Here is a 19,736-nt window from a genome sequence, read left to right as displayed (position 1 = left end):
GTGTAGTGTGCTAGGCATGGTATGGACTTTCAAAAACATACACCAAAGGTAGCTTCATTTGACAGTGTGAGGCCAAAAAATACCAGTAAAAGCCACTGTCATTAAGAAAATGAACTGTTTTGATGCCTAGAAGTAAATGTTTCTGAAAAAAAAAAGTTGGATGTCCTTTACATGTTACTGGGGGCTAGCAAAGAAGATAAGTTGCTGAGAAGTGCCAAAGGAGCCGTAGGATAACCAGCAAAGAACTGTGGTGACTACACCCCTATGGTCACCAAGGATGAAGTGCCACAGTACAGGTGTACAGCTCACCATGGCAGTCACGTCCCCTTTCCCTTCTCCTCCTGCTCCTCTCTCCCCTCTCCCCGGTGTGTAATCCCACTGTATGCCTTGAACAGGCTCTACTGCATGTTGCACCCTTTGCTGAACCAGTTCAAAACACTAACCAAACATTATCGTCTTTTCCCTTTTTTTTTTTTCTTATCTTGCATAGCTGGATCAGCCGTGGAGTAAATCCAGCATGTGTCACAGCTGAGTGACAAGGTAAAGAGCAGAAAGAGGAGAATACAGAAGGAAGTGGAACAGTGGAAACTCTTTTGAGGAAGTTAACCTGAACCAATCTATCTTGTGCAGTTTTACTGCCAGTGGGAAGTGTCAGGGTACACTTTCTTTAGCAATTAAACTAGCCCAAGAAGGTGTACCACCAAGAGCTTCCAGCTGTCTCTTCCTTCCCTCAAGCTCAGTTTGCCAGTGCTTCATCTGCACTGCTTTAATTTCATTCACCCATGCTATAAACTGCACCAAATTAAATTATCTAACACAAAATCGAGGGGAAAGGTACTGAATTCCAATGCTAGGAAAATAAGAACAAACAGAAACCACAGTTAGCTGAGGATAAGATGGCCAAGCAATACTGTAATGTACCTGGAGTCTCTGGAGTTGTGTCTTTTTACCCAAGAAGTCAGGCCGTGGTTCCTTCTCCAGATCTAATTTGGCTTTGATGGCAGATAATTTCTTCTGCAATGGTGCAAAACCAGCATCAAAGTTCTTATGCTGCAATATCAAATTCTAAACGAAGAAATAAGAAAACAAGTCCAGCATTTAACATATATACCTTGGCATTATGCTTTGTCAATATCTGCTTCATATTCAGGACAAACACTGAGCTATACTATGCAACAGACCACAAATTTATTTGAATATTTGATTAATCTAGAAAAAGGGATTAGTACTAAATTTGTATGTATAAAACTGGCTTAGTAAAGACTCCATCTTTGTCTTTATCACAAGCAAAGACAGTATATGGGTTTTGTAGTTCACCTGAAGTTTGCTCTTGCTTTGCAGCAGACTTTTGTGTAGAATTTCTCTCTCCTTTGAAGCTTCAGCTACTTCTTGAAGGAAAGACTCTGCTTTTTCCTCACCAAGGACATTGTTTAGCACATCTTTCTTTATCTGTAATGTCATCAGCTTCTCTTTGAACTGGGAGCTTTCAGCTAGAGCAGCCTGAAGGAGAAAAGTTCTTCCAGTGAGATCATACAAAAAAAAAAGAAATCATATAACCATATTATTGTCACACAAGTCACACAACCAAAGCAGTACAACAAAGTCAGGTAAAAACAGCATGCTGGGCCAACAAGGGGTAGCAGAAGGTACCTGGACAGTGCCCAGTTAAAGGAAAAATCTTCCTGATAATGTTAGAGGCACCAGGGCTGCATCCATTTTGTGAACAGAAAGAGAGGTAAGCTGTACTATGGAAAGAGTTGTCTGTGCAGAGGAGAGGCCTAAACAACCAACAGAAAGGACAGCTTGAATGCTCATCCTGAGGATAAATTCCATCCCTGTTCACAGACACATTTATTCTGGAGATCACAGGGATGACAAAGTAACAAACACACCTTGCTGGGAACACGCACTAATTGTGCATTTTAATCCCACATCCATATCACCAGATAATTCTTTAACAGAGTCCACAAACTTCCCATCCAGGGAGATCTGGGCCAATGCTAAACAATATTATCATCATTGTTAAAGATACCTAGCACTTTCTGCAGCCTACTCAGCTGACAACTCCACTTAACCAAATGGAAGGCAGAAAATACGATAATGTGCTACAGCTGGAGCCAAGGAAAGAGCTCCTTCCCTACTGTGGGGTTTCCTGCCAGGCTGGCAGGACCTTCCAGCTGCTGCTGCCTGGCAGCTGTATGCAGGCTTGGTCAAACCCACATTTCTGAACTTAGCAACAGCTTTGCTACCTCAATGTGAGCCAGCTCTGGCTCTGGAGTCTCCAGGAGCATCTGGACCGATGGCTTCCACTGCTCAAAACTTTGCAGGGGATCTTGGATGAGTCTCCACATCTGGGTTTCTGTATCAGCGCTCATTTTAGAAGTCTTGCTTCTAACACTGTAAGGATAAAGTGACAGCCAAGAGAAGGATTATGAAGAAATCCAAGCCCAAGCATTCTATTCTTCCAGGCATGAATTAACACAATACTGGAGTGTAAACCATACACAACACAAAGGCCTCAGTCTGTTTTACTGCCTGAGCCTGCTGCTGCTTGCCAGCAGCTGCTCTGTCAGTCAGAGACATCTGACAAAACTTTATTTAGATGTCTCAGGACACATTTGTCTTCTACGCAACTGTGTATCAGGAGCTACTTTGCTTTTCTAGTAGCCAGCAGTCTTCCCTTGTATGTGAACTTTCTTGGCTGCTGTCACCAGTGTGATTTAACAAATCATATTATCAGAGCAGTCTCACTGGCTCATAGGAGGAACAAATCAAGAGTGTCTAGAATGTAACTGCAGTTGCCTGTAAAAAACAAGATTTTGTTTCTTAAAAAAATTACGTTAAAAAGTCTTCTATAACCTTATGTTAACACAAAAAGTGAAAAATACATTTTTATTTCAGATACAATTATTTTAAATTTTGCAGAATCACTTGAATTTATGTTAGTAGATAGAGGTGATTCTGATTAAAAAGCTTTGTATTTATGTATATGTATCCACACTCATACACAGCTCTATTATTGGAATACTATAAATCAGCAAACCTCCAATGCATATCCAGGCTTCTCTTAGAAAGAGCACAGCCCAAACCCAGCCAAGTGACAAGGCCCAGCAGTGACACACCCCGTGCAGCTGCCTCCTGTTTCTCTCAGCTTGCCTGACCTCCCAGTTTGCAGAATCCTGCCTGATTTGCCAAAACACAGCTCAAACTTTATGCTCACAGGGGAACAGTATCTTGCAAACTCACAAGACAAGCAGGTGAGAGCAATGCCAATCAGGATCAATGCTGCCTTTCCACACAAACAGAAACAGCACTCTTACCTGTGTCACTGGGCCATGACGGGGCTAAACAAAGACAAGTTTGCAGAGGCCAAAAGCTCTGCAAATAGAAAGTTCTGACTTTCCACGTCCTCTGCCATTTGCTCTGCTGCCCCTGCCAGGCTCAGTGGGAAGCTGCCAGACTTCCCAAAGCAGCTTTGGAGAGAAGCTGGCAAAGAAGCAGCTGCCATTTTCTACTCAGAGGCAAGTCCCCTGCCTTCTTTGCTCCTCTTTCAACTTTGTTTACTTTCTAGTTTTTAAACTGAAATCCTTTCCCACAATGACCTATAACCCTTCCAGCAGGACAGCATACTGTGCACAGAGGGGAATAAGCTGGGATACAGGAAAAGAACTGACCTTCTTTTTTCCCTTAAAAAATGATCCTTTCTTCTAGTTTGTAAAATTTGCTGCAGCTTCTTTACTTCCTGATTCCAGGCAGCCTGGAAACGGAAACACTGAAGTCTGGGAGAGGCTAAACTTTCAGAGTTTCCAACCCAAGGCAAGTTGAAAACAGGAACATGCATTTAAGCTGCCAGGAGAAGGGGAATAAACTCTGCCAAATAATTGCTAAGGCTGGTGAGTCACCGCAACAAACTCGACAAGGGAGGGCCATAATTCTTCTGAACCGTTTACTACCACAGCTCCTGTCCTGATTTTCTAGTTGCTAGCATGAAAGACAAGCAAAATACATAAATTATTATTATAAAATGCTAATTAGATCAAATTAGCTGCCAACAATCTAATTTTCTTCAAACCATACACAACATTAATGATGTAAGATCATTGCTTGAGAATGACCAGGAGCCTCCAGCTCCTAGCAAATGGCTAAAATTACAGCTTGACTGAAACACGGAGGCAGATGTAATTATCAAAAGCTTTTTTCTTCTACCCATCACCTACAATTCACTTTTTTCTTAGGCCCCTGACAATCCCTGAGAGAAGACTCCCCCCACCATAATCAGACTTCCCAGTACCTTTGATACTGCTGTATTGCAGAGACAACACTGTCAATGTGTGGCTGCACATCTTGGGGAAACCGTAGCAGTTCTTTAAGCTGAGCCTTCAGCCTCTCAATCTTTGACTCTTCTGCAGCCAGAGCTGCCCTTGTTGCCTTAATTATAAAAATAATGAACAGATCGTACCTTATGTAGTGTCTTATAAGAAATAAGAAGTAAGGCTGTGTCTCAGGGTATGCACAAATCCCTTTTCAGTGGCTTTTTTCCCTGATTATGAAGAATATGGTCTTTGCTAAGACAGAAAACATTCTCAGCAACAGTTTTTTTCCAGCAGGCTCTCTCTCCTCCCCTCACACTGCCCAGCCTCTGCATCTGATCTGCAGGGTTCTCTGTTTGAACAGAGTGAATCCCAAACATGCCTGGTTTCAGTTCACTGATTGCAGTATATAACATGAGCTGCATTTTTTGAGCAGTCTAAAAAACATCTGTTTGCCTGAACAGATCTTTCTCAGAGACTCACATATAGAGAATGTTAATTCTAGGGTGACTCAGGGAAACAAAAACAACTAAAACCCATGCAAATGTAGCTGGATTGAACCAGTCTAAATTTTTTTTATCCTTTTTGCATATACTTCTCCCAGTTAGTTCTGCATAGTTCTAGACATACAAACAGCAGTGAAAGGCATTTTGAGAACAGATAATAAATGCAAAGCCAGCTCTCGAGAGAAAATGAGCAGTAAAGATTCTTATCTACTTAACGTGTGACAATTTTTTTGCACTCATTTTTGCAGCAGATTGGTTTTGGTGTAAATACTGGATTGTTACAATCTTAGAACTCCTTAGTACTGATGATGTGTCTCCTGGTAAAGGAAGAGAGGTACCTAGCTTACAGAGATGATGGATATGACATAGCAATGGTCTTACCAAATACCTCAGAAATATGTGCACTTGTGTCAGTGTGTATATATATATATATATATACACTCAGTGAGGCATTAATTTCCTGCTTCTTTTTAAGTGGAGCAAATTGTGTTGCTTGCTCTGTATTGTGCTCTTTTTGCATATGATCCCTTTGAACTCTAGGCACAAACTGCAGCACATCCTCCAACCCTGCTCCTTCTGTGCAGTGTAAGATGAAGGCTGGGGCAGTTGACTCCACTGTTGGCAGTCACACTTTCCTCAGTGTGTTTCACACACACTCATTCTCTTTCCTTATCATCTCTAGCCAATGGGACAGGCATCTGTTGGATGTGACTATGCATGTTCAGTCTACAGCTGCACTTCCTCCTCCACACAAAGAATAACAACTTACATTGCATTTTTTCCACAGCATTAAAAACTCATCTTCAGTCTTTTCCCCTTCCCCAGGGTCCAGGTCATTTTCCAGTCTCTGTAAATCTTTCCTGAGCTGCTGGATGTCTGCTTCTAATTGTCTGGCTTGGGACTCATAGGCACTTTCAGACTGTTGGATCTTGAGCAATCTCTCCTCCTCCTGACTACTCAGCAGTTTCAACTTCTCCAAGGCTTTTCTTAGCTCTTCAAGTTCATCCTTCAGTCTTGCAGATCCAAGTGGAGAGGTATTCTGAATCACCTCTGCACACTGATTTTCAAGGTGCTTCCATTTCTTTCCACCACTCCTAATATCTTTGGCAATTTCCTGCAAGAAGAAGTTAAATAAAGATTGTCTGCAGGAATAGAAAGCTGGGAGAAAAGCTGAAATCAGTAGGAAAAAAGACCACCCCTCCTGGTTATACGTATTTTGGTTTTCACTTCTTATTTGAAAATATGTTTTTTTCAAGTGACCAGGGTTAGTCATCTGACTGCCTTCTGGGAAATACTAATTGTCATAGATTCTGAAAAAATTTGTTTTCATTAATGAGATAAAACTGAGATCCCTGGCAAAGAGAAGAGGAGCTGCAGGCACTAGACATATATTAATAGTTGGATCTCAGAGATTTTAAGGCAAACATTAAAAGCATTGGCACCAAAATAAAGGATATTGTTCTCAAAACTGGTATTTTCGTCACCAGCTCTAAACTCTCAAAACCTGTGAACCTTCAGGGTCTACTTGGATCATGTTTACCAAATCTGATTTATTTAAACAAGATTCTCAAAGAATCACATAACTGTTGGAGCTCAGGCTTTAAGAAAAACAAACCAGACCAGTTTGTGACTCATACTGGAAGAACCATACATACAAACAGTTTCAGGACCTCGTGCGACTCATCTGCCCTAGCCCATGCTAAAATCACCATCTATTTTGTATGTGTAAGTTTTTTCTAAAGGACACCCTTGTATGGTTTGAGCAACACATATGGGCATGAAAAACACACAATCCTAGCTCCTTGTTAGAGCTATATTGTTCAAGGACCTTCAGTGCCTTTAGCTTGTCCTCTGCTGAAGACGTGGTTGCTTCTCCAGTGCAGCAGTTTAATCTCTCTGTGACACCACTGAGCCACGATTGAAACTGGTTGACACTGGCGCTGTACTGCTCATGTTCCTTGGTTATCGTTTCAAGCAGTTTCACTCTGTTCTGTAACAAGAGACATCAGAAGTGGTGAGGACTGTGCTTATCTGGCTCTTTTTTCTTTACATTGTAACCCAGAATTTACAAACAAGACTCCCTTTTCAGGAGCCCTGATAACGCTAGGCCTCCACAGGAATTCAAAGTTTACCTCGAGAAACAGAACACAAAAGTACACAAAGGCTTGCTCCTGTCTGGATTTTGCTGCAGGCTCTTAATGTCTAAGTCTCCAAGAACACAAACTGCAAGACCTTGTTAGCTGAATTTCTGGTTTTCTGAGCATTCCTACTCTCTCATTAGAAAAAGAAAAGAGACAGAAGTTTGTTTCTGGTTTTCACTTTGAGAGACAAGCAGTTACATTCCTCTTGTGGGTTAAAAATAAAGATGAGCACATCTTCTTTATCTCTCAAAATGAAAATAAAAGAATGCAGTAGAAGCATGAAAATAGTTTTAAATACTTCATCATTTAAACAGACTGCATTGAAAATGATCATCACCTTCAATTGTGTAGCCCATGCACTTTTGTACTTAGTAGGTCACAAACTATTCTGTGGTGGTATCACAGACTCTGGAAACAAATTCAAGTGAATGGAAAGCAGGCTTCATTTTTCAAGTTACTCCTGTGCATCCCACAGCCAACAATCCCTGAATTTACAAGAGCCTGCACACCATGAGCTGCTGCCTGTTGATCCAGTCTGGCACTCCTCACAAGTCAGAGTCACGTTTGCTCAGACTGGCCTTGTTTGCCAGCCCAAGTTCAGGCCTTTTTGATTTTGACACAAATCACCTGCTCTGTTGTTACACTAGTATAATATTCAACATTAGTATTATCTTCTGCAAAATCAGACTGATTTTTCCTTGCCCTTCTCCAGCTGGCATGGAAAGCAATGGAGGTACACTGTGGTTACATTAAATTAAAAAAAAAAAAAACAAAACCAAAACCACTTCTTGTGCAATCTGTTTAGTGCTTGCAGCATGCTTGAAAGCACCCTTTGCTCTCACAGACAATGGGCCAAGTTTCATTTTGTGTAATACAGGACTCAGCACGGGCCTCTGAGCAGCACTGGCCTCTGAGTGACAGCTGCAATGGTGGGTAGAGCTCAGAAGTCCCCTTTGCATTTCCCTTGTCCCTGTGAGGCTCTGGAGAGGTCCCCACACCTGCCAACCTGCCTGAGGTGGCAGTGAGCCATCTCCTTTCTGTCTCCTGCTCTCCAGCCAGGCCAACAGGATCCCCATGTGCGGGGGGTGACAGTCCCTCTGGGACTCTGCCCTTCACCTTTGGGACTGGTATGCCCGTGGTGCACTACAAAGCCACCACCCTGCAAGTGGAACACCAGCAGCCTGTTTTTCACACTGCCACTTCAGTCTCTGCTGACTTTTGCAAATCCTGAGTGATGCCCCTCAAGTTAGCTGACTTGCTGTGGGACAAAAGAGGAACAGCTAAGGGACAGTTGTTTCCCATGGAGGATGAAATGCTGCCCATTTATTAGAGCATGACCTTTAATAGCACCATCCATACACAGGTTTGGATGAAACCAAAGGGTAGAATTATGACAGTAGATTTCTGTGGCCAGGATGTATCCAGCAGAACACCTCACTTGCTAAATGCCCATGTGTCAATTCTCAAATCTGCAGAGGCTAAACAATTCATGCTTCAAACTCAGGTCAATAATCTAAAGAAGACAACCTTATAGCAGCGTAAAAGGGCCACGCACCAAAGTCACCCAATTCAGCCTAAGCTTATTGACTCCAGGGAATTAGATTATTTTACTGGCAGAAGCTCCAAAAGGCTTAAATCACAATAACAAAGCAGAGATGTTATTAAGCTCAAAAATCTTAGGCTGATATACAAGGGGTTCAAAATGAAGTTAAAAGAACCTACCCTTGGTCAGGTAAAATAAAGGAATAAGCAGTTTGGGTGAACTGCTGGTCTGTGAGGACAAGGAATAGATGCCATGGACCCAGACAGACTGTGCTAGCTGTCAGACAAAAAAGCTTAAAAAGAGTTGGCTGAGCCCTCCCCCCACAAGAGGTTAAGCAGGAAAATTTTCCAATGATGAAAAATAAGGTATCACCTGCTCCTGTTAGGTTAGCTGTTTGGGGAGAAGCACAGTGTGAAACTCAACATCCACATTCACTAGGCTGAAGTGAGGAGACTTGAAGCAAGGACATGGCCCTGCAAAGAGTAAGAGCACAGACAGGAAAGGAATGGGTTTGCCAAGGGCTGCACAGCATATGCCTGGCCCTGGCTGCTCAAGGAAAGAGGACAGAGGCTTAGGAAGCTCCCTCCCCTTAGCTGCCTTCACAGTCAGGGAAGGCAAATAAGCCTCCTCTGGAAGGCAATCTAGAGCACATAAAGGAAGTTCCTACTTTAAATCCCTCTGTAGAGTCTCAAGGAGAATACAAGAAAGCTCCTGCTGCCCTTCCTGGTGCTTTTAGTCTTACCCTTGGGGTACCTTAGCAAATTATTCTAAGTATCTAGGTTTCAGTTAACAGAGACAAAATGGACTGAAATTAATCTGATGTGCTCAGAAGTATTTAATATATTTCCTAAATATCAACTTCCCATACATCATAACTTTTCTTACCATCTTGAACCATAGCTTATGCTGAAACATACAACCATTTACCTCTGCATATTTTTAATTTCCTAGGCAAGGGAAAACATGTAGGAAATGGCTGCCACATCTAAAAATATTCCTATTGATGTAATTAAAAGATATGCTTTTAAATTTTGGAATGTTAAAGACACATGTTAGCACAAAGAGAAAAAAAAAAACAAACCAAAAAAACCTCCCACCATTTGCTCATACCAAAGAAGCACTATCACAGGCAAACCATTTAAGAGACACTGTCCAAGAGCCTGCATTCTGATAGAGCTGGACAACTGCACAGGGTCTAAAAATGCCCCTCAAACACCAGTGTAATCTACAAACACCAGCGAGCCTCCTGTGCTCAGGCATTCAGCTGGCATCTGCAAGTCACATTTAGTCTGGCCTCTCATCATGTGAGGGGCCAGAGCAATCCCCTTACAACCGCTGTGTCTCTTTCATTCATTCATTCATTCCTCCTGCCCACTGGAAGAGGTGGCAGGGTTTCCCTAACAAGTGTTATACTTTCCAATGCAATTCCCAAGGTGCCTGACACCTTGGCATTAAATAATAAACTCCTCATTTACTTCAGTTGCAAAATCCAAGACTTTCCAACTCCCTTCTTTGTTCTGTACCTCCTGAAAGAGGGATTTCTTAGCTGGATTCTCTCACTTCATCCTTCTATGAAATGTGGTATTTATAGCCAATGCCAAAGAAAAGCTTTTTCTAGCATCTCAGTTGGCTGGAAACATAAAGACATATTTTGTCTAACTAGTATGAGCCACTTCCTGATCTCATTTACACCAGCACATATCCAAGTTGGTTAGAGAAATCACACTATGTAAAATCAGTCTCAGAGAGGTCACATTCTGGCTTTGAGTATTCAAATTACTTGTCTAAAAGAACAGCTTTATTAAAATAACTAATGACTGTCTCCGGCTTCAAAACCAAAGATAATTTTGGTGAGGAGGGAGTGAATGATAATTTTAAATGGCAATCTAGGTAGACAACACCCAAATTCCCAGGAACCTTCTTATTTGTATATCCAGAAGCCTTGTAATCAAGGGATCTACCTTTAAAAATAAATAATCAGTATTGAGGCCCAGGTCTGTTGGTGGCTTCTCTGTGGCAGCTGCAGCTACAGAATTTCCAAACATACTCTAGATTTTGGAGAGACATTAGCAATAGTTATATATTTATGGCTAGAAAAGTACCTGAACTACATGCTCACAAAAGATGCCAGCTTAGGGGGTTTTTTGTCACTTTTGGGGCTTGGGGTATTTTACTTCAAAAGGTAAAATGTATCTATGGGGCAAGCAGGGCAATGGAAAAAGCATCCCAATATTGTTGTTCTTCCAGTGATCTGAAGTTAACTTTGTACAACAGCATCCAGGGAGGGAAAGCATCCATCACTGCCAGGCTCCAGTTCTGGACTGGTGTGTAGGTGTGGGAATTAATAGAAGGCAGCATTATAACAGAGCCAGACAGCAGAACCAATGTAGTGAAAATTATTTCTATTTGCACCAGGTAATTCCAGCCTAAGAAATTCTGGAAGTCACCATGAGCAAAATCTAGGTTTTAATTTCTATGTTTGGTATAGATGTATCTATATATATATATATTTTAAATATCCCTTTGAGTACTTATGTTGATTTGATTAGTAAGAAATTGAATTATTTTGCCCATCCACAGATGTCTGCCCCTCAGCCATACCACATAGTCTAGTCCTGTATTTATTTGAATTTTAGAAGTGAAAAGTACAAGCATTTTCTGAAACCTTTACACAAAAACAGGGTGAAAGGAAATCACTGGTATTAAAAGATGAAGCAGGATGTCTTACACCAGCCTATTTAACAACTGTTCAAGCTGGAAGATTAGTATTGGGCAAGAATTAGTATCTGTGTGCATGAAAATCTTTCAGATAGTGGAAGTGGCCACTGAGCAAAGTGTTGGGCCAGAGCTGACTCCACCTCTGTGTTTCCCAGTTCTGCAGGCAGGGAGGGCAGCTCTGGGTCTCAACTAACCCTACTTCCTACAGCAAGGCTGTGTCCATGTAATATTCCCTGGCTTCTGGCATGGGTACTCTGCATCTGGTTATACATGAACCACTAATGTGCTGAAAGATGAGGAACAATTCAAACTTTATACAGAGATGACCTAAAGCAATATTCACTAAGTCACAGCAAGCAGCCTGCAGTTACTTTACAGCAACACACTATAAAGCACTACGTAAGAGCATCCCAATTAACATCACCCCAGGAGAACAGCTCATCTTGGGACTAGATAATTGCCTCAAGCAGTCCATTGACTGAAAGAACAGGGCTCTGCTTCCTTTTGCAGCCCTACCAGGTAAGCCTCATCACTCAAGTAGCAAACAACCCCATAGATAGGAGGAATTTGAACACTTCCCACTCTTCATAAGTGTACCTGAGCTTCTTGTCTGATTCCTTCATACTCCACCCTCATTTTCTTCTGAGCGTCCTCATCAACGCTGGGGTCACCTATCCTGCTGAACAACAAAGCAGCTTCCTCCAGCAGCCTTTCCAGCAGGACTGACTGATTTAGGACATCATTCTGCAAAACCTGAGCATGGCTCAGCTGCCACTGCTTCTCCTTTAAGCCAAGCTGCAACTCAATGTCAGGCTCCAAGGTCACCCTCATGTTGTGGATCCATGTGTAAAACTCATTCTGGGCTTTCAGGTACTCGCTCCAGTGCAGCCAGACCCACTCAATGCGGCTGTGGGGAGAGCAAGAGAGAGCACTCAGATGAAATGATGATGGGAGCAGTGGAGACCAACAATTCCAAAAGGCCTTCAAAGCAGTGCACAAGGTTCTCAGCAGTTTTAACTTGCTCTGAATTTGCAGGGTTTGGGTTCACTTCCCAGGTCCTCTCTGCTTTGGGGAGGAAATACTCTGTATAAGGTTCTGACCAAACTCATCATTGTAGACCATGGGGTGGGTGGGCCAGGTTGTGAAGGCAGAGCACTGAGGTCTCACTGATCCTCTCTTCTCACACAGTCCCCAAAATGCTCACAGGACTGGGATTAGCAGGGAATTGCTATCTACAATCCAGCGAGCAGAGAGAAGCAGGAAGCACTTTATGAAAGCACTGGAGGAAACAGCTGCCTCAACACAGCCAAGAGTGTGTTTGTCTTACCTGTGACAATGAGTAATGTATATGGCTGTCTCTTCCCACAAGGCTTTAATGTCTTTCAGTTTAGAGAGCACCTCATGCTTCTTATCCTCACTGATGCTGCGAAGAGCAGCATCTGCCTTCACAAGAATCAAGTCCATTTTCAAGCTGCCTTCTGGTTCCAGGGCACGTATTTTCTGTGAGAAAAACAAATGATACTGAAAGCATGGAAAGAAAACAAGTATAATTGATGAAATGTAAACTTTGTTTTTACCCAGGAATCATGAACTCATAGACTCATTTAGGTTGGAAAAGACCCTCACAATCATTGAGTCCAGTTGTTAACATGACTACTATGGGATGGAAATGTCTCTCTACAGAACAGACAATTAACCCTTCCCACCTAAATCCCTGCTGTAGCTTCTCCTGAAAGGAAAATATGAATGTTTTTTCAGACACGTTTATTCTTAAACATCCTAAAGGACTGAGTTTAACTGCAAACCACACAGCATGTTTGAAAAACATTTAAGTTAGCTACAAAAAACAGAGCATCCTCTATGAAATGTTTGTGGCTCTGTTTCCATTGCTGTCGTAAGGTTACAGCACTGTGCTGCCAGCTGCTCCTCCCCACCTGCCAAAGCACAAAGAGGCAACCACCACAGGCTACACTGCAACCTCTCCAGTTTAAGCTATACTATAAGAAATCATGAAGCGTATTAAAAAGGCTTCCTAGTGCAAATAAAAGTTGGCTTAGAAAAGAAGCCAAGAGAAATTAACTAGTGGAATTTTCTGCCTGCTACCCAATTTTGCTTCGACCCTAAATTGCTAAGTTATGAATTGGAGAAAATGTGTATCTTACACAAATAGGAATGCCAGGAACTGAAAGTGGATTCATCTAATTTTAAGCATCCAGAGATGGAAAAATCAGCACAAGTTTTGTACAATTTAACAGATTAATTATCCCCCAATTCAGATGTCAGCTTTCAACATTACTTTATCCAAACTTCTGATACTATCAAATTAGCTTTTCTTGCTGCTCTTCCATAAACTCCTGGCAAACTGCAGACTTTCCAGTTTGAAGAAAAAGGCTTCTACAATGAAAACACCAAGATTTTAAAAATCAGTGATTACTTTTGGTCAAGTTAGGCCTATGGGATTTGATCATGTCAGTTATTGCAAAGGTGAGACAAGTAAAAGGCCTCTGGATCTCCAGTCCCACATTCTGGGAAAAGCAAAGCATGTTCTTTTGGCATGTAGGCAGCACACCTGCCTGTGATGTATCAACAGTTGTTTGGAGAAATTATTTACTAAGAAAGGTATGATTAATAGAATCCAGGGAAGCAGGGCAAAGGGCAGGGCAAAGCAAGAAAATACAAGCCACAGCTATCATCCAACAGGTGAAGTGTTAGACTAAAGCTGTATTCTAAGCCTGTTATTTTTCCAGCAATTAGAAGCAAACAAACAGCTGGAGAGAAAGCAGTGGCTGTACAGTCAATTTTCTTTTTCAAATCTCTTTTTCACATTATTTGTCTCATTGGCTGACATTTTTATTAACAAATTAACAGAAAATAAACCACAGGAAGGAAGCATGAAAAAAAACCCTGGCAAGCCAGGTGCAAAAAAAGAACTGAAAACTAAACAGTGGATTTGAGCACAGCCAATAGGGGAAGCAGTGAGCACATCATGAGGATATCTGAGCTGGAGACAGAAGCCAGGCCCAGAAAGGAGGAAGGATGAAGGAGCAGGGGTGGTTAAGGTACACACAGGAAGAAAGAACTTGTTAATCTTTAGAGTGATTAATCTCCATAGTCTGAGTTGAAATAATTTCTTAACATGACTTTTTGCATGTTACAGATCTCCTCTAAAGCCCACAGAAGTAAACAGGCTTCAGCAGTTCAGGCCATATCACATCACCACAAATCTCTAGACCTTATAACTTGTTATCTCTGCCTTGAATGTTGCCCCTTTGCCAAACTATCACTCTTCTACTCGAGTTCCTGTGACTCTTGTGTGTTTCTTGAAACTGTACACAGCATAGTTTCCCAGACAAAAGAAAAGGGTGAAAATTTAAGGTCAGAAAAATTAAACTATAGACCAAGATAAAATGCTTCAGGTTTTTATGACTGACATACAAGTCTAGCCATCATCCATCACTCCATCAGTCTCTATATTATGCCACAGGCAAGATCCATCCTCCAATGAGCCACAGTAAAGGAAAAAGGCTGAAGACATCACTGTAAACTACCTCATCATCCATGTAAGCCTGCACTGTTTTTTGTTAAACTTCAGAATAGGCAGACCAAATATAAGTAGACACATAAAAGGAGAGATTTTGGGATAAGTAACAATGGGAAAGATCTTACCATTTAAATTAAAGAACAGATTACTTGGAATTACAGGTAATAAAAGTATAAAAATAGTTTAAATGTTAGTCATAGAAAGATCACCACTCCCTCCAATGGTACAAATGGGACAAACAGGAGTGTTTCCTTCTCTGGGATTACAAGACCTAGATAACATCTAATGAAACTGAAGTTAATGAATGTGAAATCACTGTAAGAGAGCAGGCACAATCTGTAACAGGATCTCACTGAGAAGAGTTATAAAAGAGATTAAGTAAAACCAGGAAAAAATTCAGAACTTTTACCTTTTCATTGAACAGATCATAAAGGGGATCTGTAAACCCTGTTATCATCAGGGTTATGGAAAAGGACAAAGGAATTACTTTAAAACAGCCCATTACCAGGACACTGCAATCTTTTTCTATCAGTGCCAGAGTCCTGGAGGGGGTGGAACACTAGCATGATCTGATTCTTTTATACTATATGCTGGTTGTCTGCAAATTATTATGGTAATTGCAAGCAGCAACCAAATTGTTCCAGGCTTGAGGAGAGTGTAAACATTTTAACCTGCCAAACCTGCTGCTAGTGTTCCAAATCCATCTGAAAAGCTTGGAAGCCTGTGACAGCAAATTGCCATCCTCTTTTTCTACATCTGTAAACAATCTGCAAATAGAAAATTTAAAAGAATACTGATGTGAATCCATCCACACAGGCCCAATGCTCCAACAAGCAGGGGCAGCTGACAATTTCCTGATGGAAGAGTCCTGAGCTCACAGCAATAACTGCTGTGACAATGGCAGCAGTGAGAGCCACCTCTGAATTCCATCGCTCTTCCCTTACCTCAGTCTCTCTCAGTCTGGCTTCTAGGGCAGATCGAGGTCCTTTGGTGTTGTCATTGATCTTCAGTCTCTCTTGGATGGCCTTCATCCAAGCTTCTGCATTCTCCACGCTGCTGTCAAATTCCTCCTGGAGCTGCTGAGTCATCGCATTTGAAGAAGCTGAAAGGAGAGGAAACAGGGAGGTAAGCAGGTTTGGGGTAAAACCTGAGCAGGAATGAAAGGCAATCCAAAGGAGAAAGGGAGAAAAGCTAATGATGTTGTGGCTTTCCTTTTTGAACAATAATAGCAAAAACTGCTGCAGTATCACAGGTCAGTTGAGCACAGAGAACATACTCACACTGCAGCTTTCCCAAATGAAAATATACCAGGAAACAAAAAGAAGGTGGAGAACTGTGGGAGGCTCCTTTACAGTAAACAGACTTAATTCAAAGCTTTTAAATGAGATTAATTTGGTGTTTGTGTGTATTCCAGATTAGCTACACCAAACACAAACACTTTCTGTATCTTCCCAGAGTCATGTCAGTGTAAAACTCTCCCAATGCCCTTCCAGGCTCATGTACTGAGCACCTGACACCAGACTAAGGAAGTACTTTGGCACACGCTTAACTTAGAGGTGCATAAACTGCTGTTACAGAGGTGTTAAAGCTGCTGAGAACAGGATCAGATGCTCAGACACTCAGTTAACTTCTTGTGCTGAGACCATGCAGAGGTTACCTGAATGCACATGCAGTGAGTCTGGGATACACAGGCAATGGGAACTGGCCAGCAATTTCCAAGACCAACCACAAACAAGACCTCACAGGGGATTATCAACCCTGGTGGATGTCTTCTTTTGCCATCTCTTTTACTCCATACCAGGCTCCAAGCTTTTAATTTTGCTCTCCCTCTCTCCTGTTGCCCATTCCCAATCAGCAGGAATGTATGATGCTTGGTTGCTCTGTTGATGTCTCTGTTTAGAGCAAAAGCTCTCCACTGCCCAGCCAGCCTCCTTTGTGCTGTACAATAGAGCAGAGCCATCCTAGGCTCACCCCTAGGACTCCTGGACTAAACTCCACTAATAAGGATGAGCTCTAGGTCAGCTCCACTGAAGTGAACAGAACAAGAGCCACTACCATTCAATTGGTTTGGACCACATCCTGCAACTACTGCCAGCCAAGCAGTCAGTGTTTTGTGGAAAATAAAATATACTTTGTTATTCATCACTGAAAGATTTTTTCAGCACAAAGTTTGAGACTTAATTACTGAACCCAAGTTTGTTGTGCAGAATCCAGTTCCACAGAGCCCCTCAGTTTCCATGAAACAATTCATGTGGAAGTTTTCTGTGTGAGAGGCTGGTGAAGCTGGACCAATGGTGGTTTGCAACCACAATAGCCCTCAGCAGATCAGTCTTTACAAGGAAGAGCCATCCTTCTGCTCACAAGCAGAAAGCTCCCCACCATCCTGCCAATGTTCCTCTCCACGAGGTAAAAGGATTCATGCAATATTAGAGGTCCTTCCCTGCTGCTCCCAGTCAGTTTTCTTCCACATCAGACCAGAGAAAACAAAATGTCAGCATTCACAACAGTCTGAACTGTTGCTTCCCAGCTGTCAGCAGGCTTTCTACTCAACAGGTCCCAGAACAGAACAAAAGAACTGCAGAGCAGCTACTGCACCACCCATGGGGACAGCTGGAGCAGAGGATGGGGTCAGGCCTCCTGTGCAGACCAGCAGAGTTGCATTTGCATGAAAAGAGGGAATTCCTCCCTAAGTGAGACCTGTCAGACAGCACAGAATCTGCAGCTGTAGCTCTCAGAACCTGAGAGTAGCTTTAGAGAGAGTGACCTCACCTTGAAAGGTTTTTTAAAATAAAACAGGATGTACTGGATTTAGCGAGGGTGGTGTGGCATGGGGCAGCTACTCCCTCTCTCAAATATAAAAACATGACAGGATATATAATTAAATCTAAAATCATTGACTTACATCACAACAGTAGTAAAGAGGAAGCCAGCTAATGGAGTAATGTTATTTTCAGTGGATTGCTAGATAGCTGTGTCCTTCTCCAACTGTGACTGGTTCAGAACTGACATTTCTGAACTACAATAATAGAGCTCTTGGAAAAGAGCACACATCTCATTGCAGTTGAAAAACCAACTCATTTTCACATTAACATTTCTCACTATATCTGGCAGTTGTAGAGGGACTGTCCCCTAAAAATTCCCTTGTTACATACATGCATACATTTCTAGGCAAACAGTTTCTGAATGCTCAAGCATGAGCTATGGTAGTTCCAAATTATGCTATTGTGAAACAAAAACTCACGGTGCCTTTACTGGATAGACCCTGATGAGAAGTGGCATTCATTTCCTAGGAGAGGTTTCTATTCCTGGCAACATCCATATCATATTTAAAATTGGCTTCAGTACTCCAGTCATGGAGTAGCCAATACAGAACATAAAGTTATCCTAGTCCTACTTTTTACAAAATGTTGAGGGCAATCTTACATGGTTAAGAAGCAGTGGAAAACCTACTGTCATCCAACAGGAAGAAAACCCCACTCACACTCTGCCCTCATGCTGCTGCTCCCTGAGCACAAGGAATTTCTGTCAAAACCTCACAGTAACACAGCCTCCCCCAGCCCACACACAGTCAATCCACGTAAGCAGTCAAACAGGAAACCACAAAAAAAGTTATTTCAATATTCAGAACACTGGGTTGCAAAGGAAGAGAAACACTTTGCTACTCCAACTAAAGGCAATAAAACATCATTGATTTTGACCAAGCAATTTCTGTATCTAGTACCACAAAGATGATTAAATTTAGCATGGACTCAATGCCCAGGTGGCTTTCATAGTAGTTAGAACCTGCAATATCTGACATGGATTTGGGCTGCCTTTTGACACCCTCTGTCCTCCCCCTGCACAGGGCAGCCAGATGCTGGCTGAAGCAATCAGCTACAGCACCTGACTTTGGTTCTGGAACCCTTCCCAAGCACTAACAGCATGGTTTATACCTGCAAGGTAAAAGTATGATTTCTGACTTACTCTGTGCTTGGGAGGAAGAACAACTGCTTTCTATTTGAGATTTGGCAAGATCTGTAACTCCTCTGCAAATTCTTCTAAAGTTGGGACTAATGATTAGTGGACAAAAGTTAACCATTCAACAGCATTCAGCCCATTTCTGTTGCATCATTGGAACCAGAAGATTGAGCAATACTTCTGGAGATGAAATGAAGCAATACTTCTGGACCCTGATCAGGGTCATCAGTGATGAATAACAAAGGAGAGACATAGTGGCTCCTGGAACAGATCTAAGCTGTGGAGCTGGGCAAAGCCATCATTCACACACCAACCTGCAACAGCAGCAGACCATTAGGGACACCTGTACAGTGGTGCAACAGCCCCTGTCCCAGGCTCAGTCTCTGGCACCCACTGTGCCATGGAAAGGCTTCCCTTAATCACCAGTGAGATCCTCTCAGCAATTTGTACAGAATTGTTTTTCTCACAGTTATTTTCAAATGCATCCAGCTGTTCAAAACTGCTTTCCATTTAATGCCACTTGAATCAGTGTATTAATTCATACTGTGGAAAGCACATTCACACTGTAGAAATCACATGGCATCTCTATAGATGTTACTAAATGAGAGCAATAACTATGTGAAAGAAATTCTGGCATAGATAATGAGATGCTGAGAAAAACCAAGTTTTATTTGTCCAGATGCAGTAACAGTTTCCTGGCAGAGGTAATGAAGAGGTGTATTTCGGAGTGTTAAACAGAACTGACCCAGGACAGCTCCTGCAGTATATCCACAGGTTACAAAAAGCACATTTTAGGAACAGGAAAATGTAAGGCAGGTTACCTGCAGAAACTAATTAATAGTTGAACTTCTCCCACAACACTACTCTTCCTGCTTTCCCTGAATCACCCCTGTGAGCCCCAGAACACAGCTTGGCAGTGTCTGGGTAGGCACACACATTTCAGTGGCACAGAGGGACGATGCCTCAGCCCTTGCCCAGCTCTGCCAGACCCACTCTGCACTTGCAAAATAACTTTAAAAG

General features: G+C 42.1%; 1 protein-coding gene and 1 long non-coding RNA gene across 4 annotated transcripts in view; one reads left to right on the top strand and one right to left on the bottom strand.

The window, feature by feature from the left end:
* The window catches only part of SYNE3 (spectrin repeat containing nuclear envelope family member 3), a 75,540-nt gene that overhangs the window by 28,026 nt on the left and 27,778 nt on the right, over nt 1–19,736 (bottom strand). For all 3 annotated transcript variants that reach the window (XM_064423477.1, XM_064423476.1, XM_064423475.1), the window contains exons 2-10: nt 15,704–15,861; nt 12,546–12,718; nt 11,816–12,125; nt 6,645–6,806; nt 5,586–5,930; nt 4,292–4,428; nt 2,250–2,397; nt 1,318–1,500; nt 922–1,065 (exon numbers count right to left, since the gene is read on the bottom strand). In XM_064423477.1, the coding sequence (XP_064279547.1) occupies nt 922–1,065; nt 1,318–1,500; nt 2,250–2,397; nt 4,292–4,428; nt 5,586–5,930; nt 6,645–6,806; nt 11,816–12,125; nt 12,546–12,718; nt 15,704–15,861 (1,760 nt within the window). The remainder of the gene's footprint in view (nt 1–921; nt 1,066–1,317; nt 1,501–2,249; nt 2,398–4,291; nt 4,429–5,585; nt 5,931–6,644; nt 6,807–11,815; nt 12,126–12,545; nt 12,719–15,703; nt 15,862–19,736) is intronic.
* On the top strand, nt 155–18,908 carry LOC135302683 (uncharacterized). The gene is made up of 3 exons (XR_010364246.1): nt 155–540; nt 15,719–15,884; nt 18,604–18,908. It is a non-coding gene; the product is annotated as an uncharacterized LOC135302683 (long non-coding RNA).

This window comes from Passer domesticus, chromosome 6 (assembly GCF_036417665.1).
Source record: "Passer domesticus isolate bPasDom1 chromosome 6, bPasDom1.hap1, whole genome shotgun sequence".
NCBI lineage: Eukaryota > Metazoa > Chordata > Aves > Passeriformes > Passeridae > Passer > Passer domesticus.
Note: the sequence above shows the minus strand (reverse complement) of the source record. Positions and strands in the feature narration are given on the sequence as shown.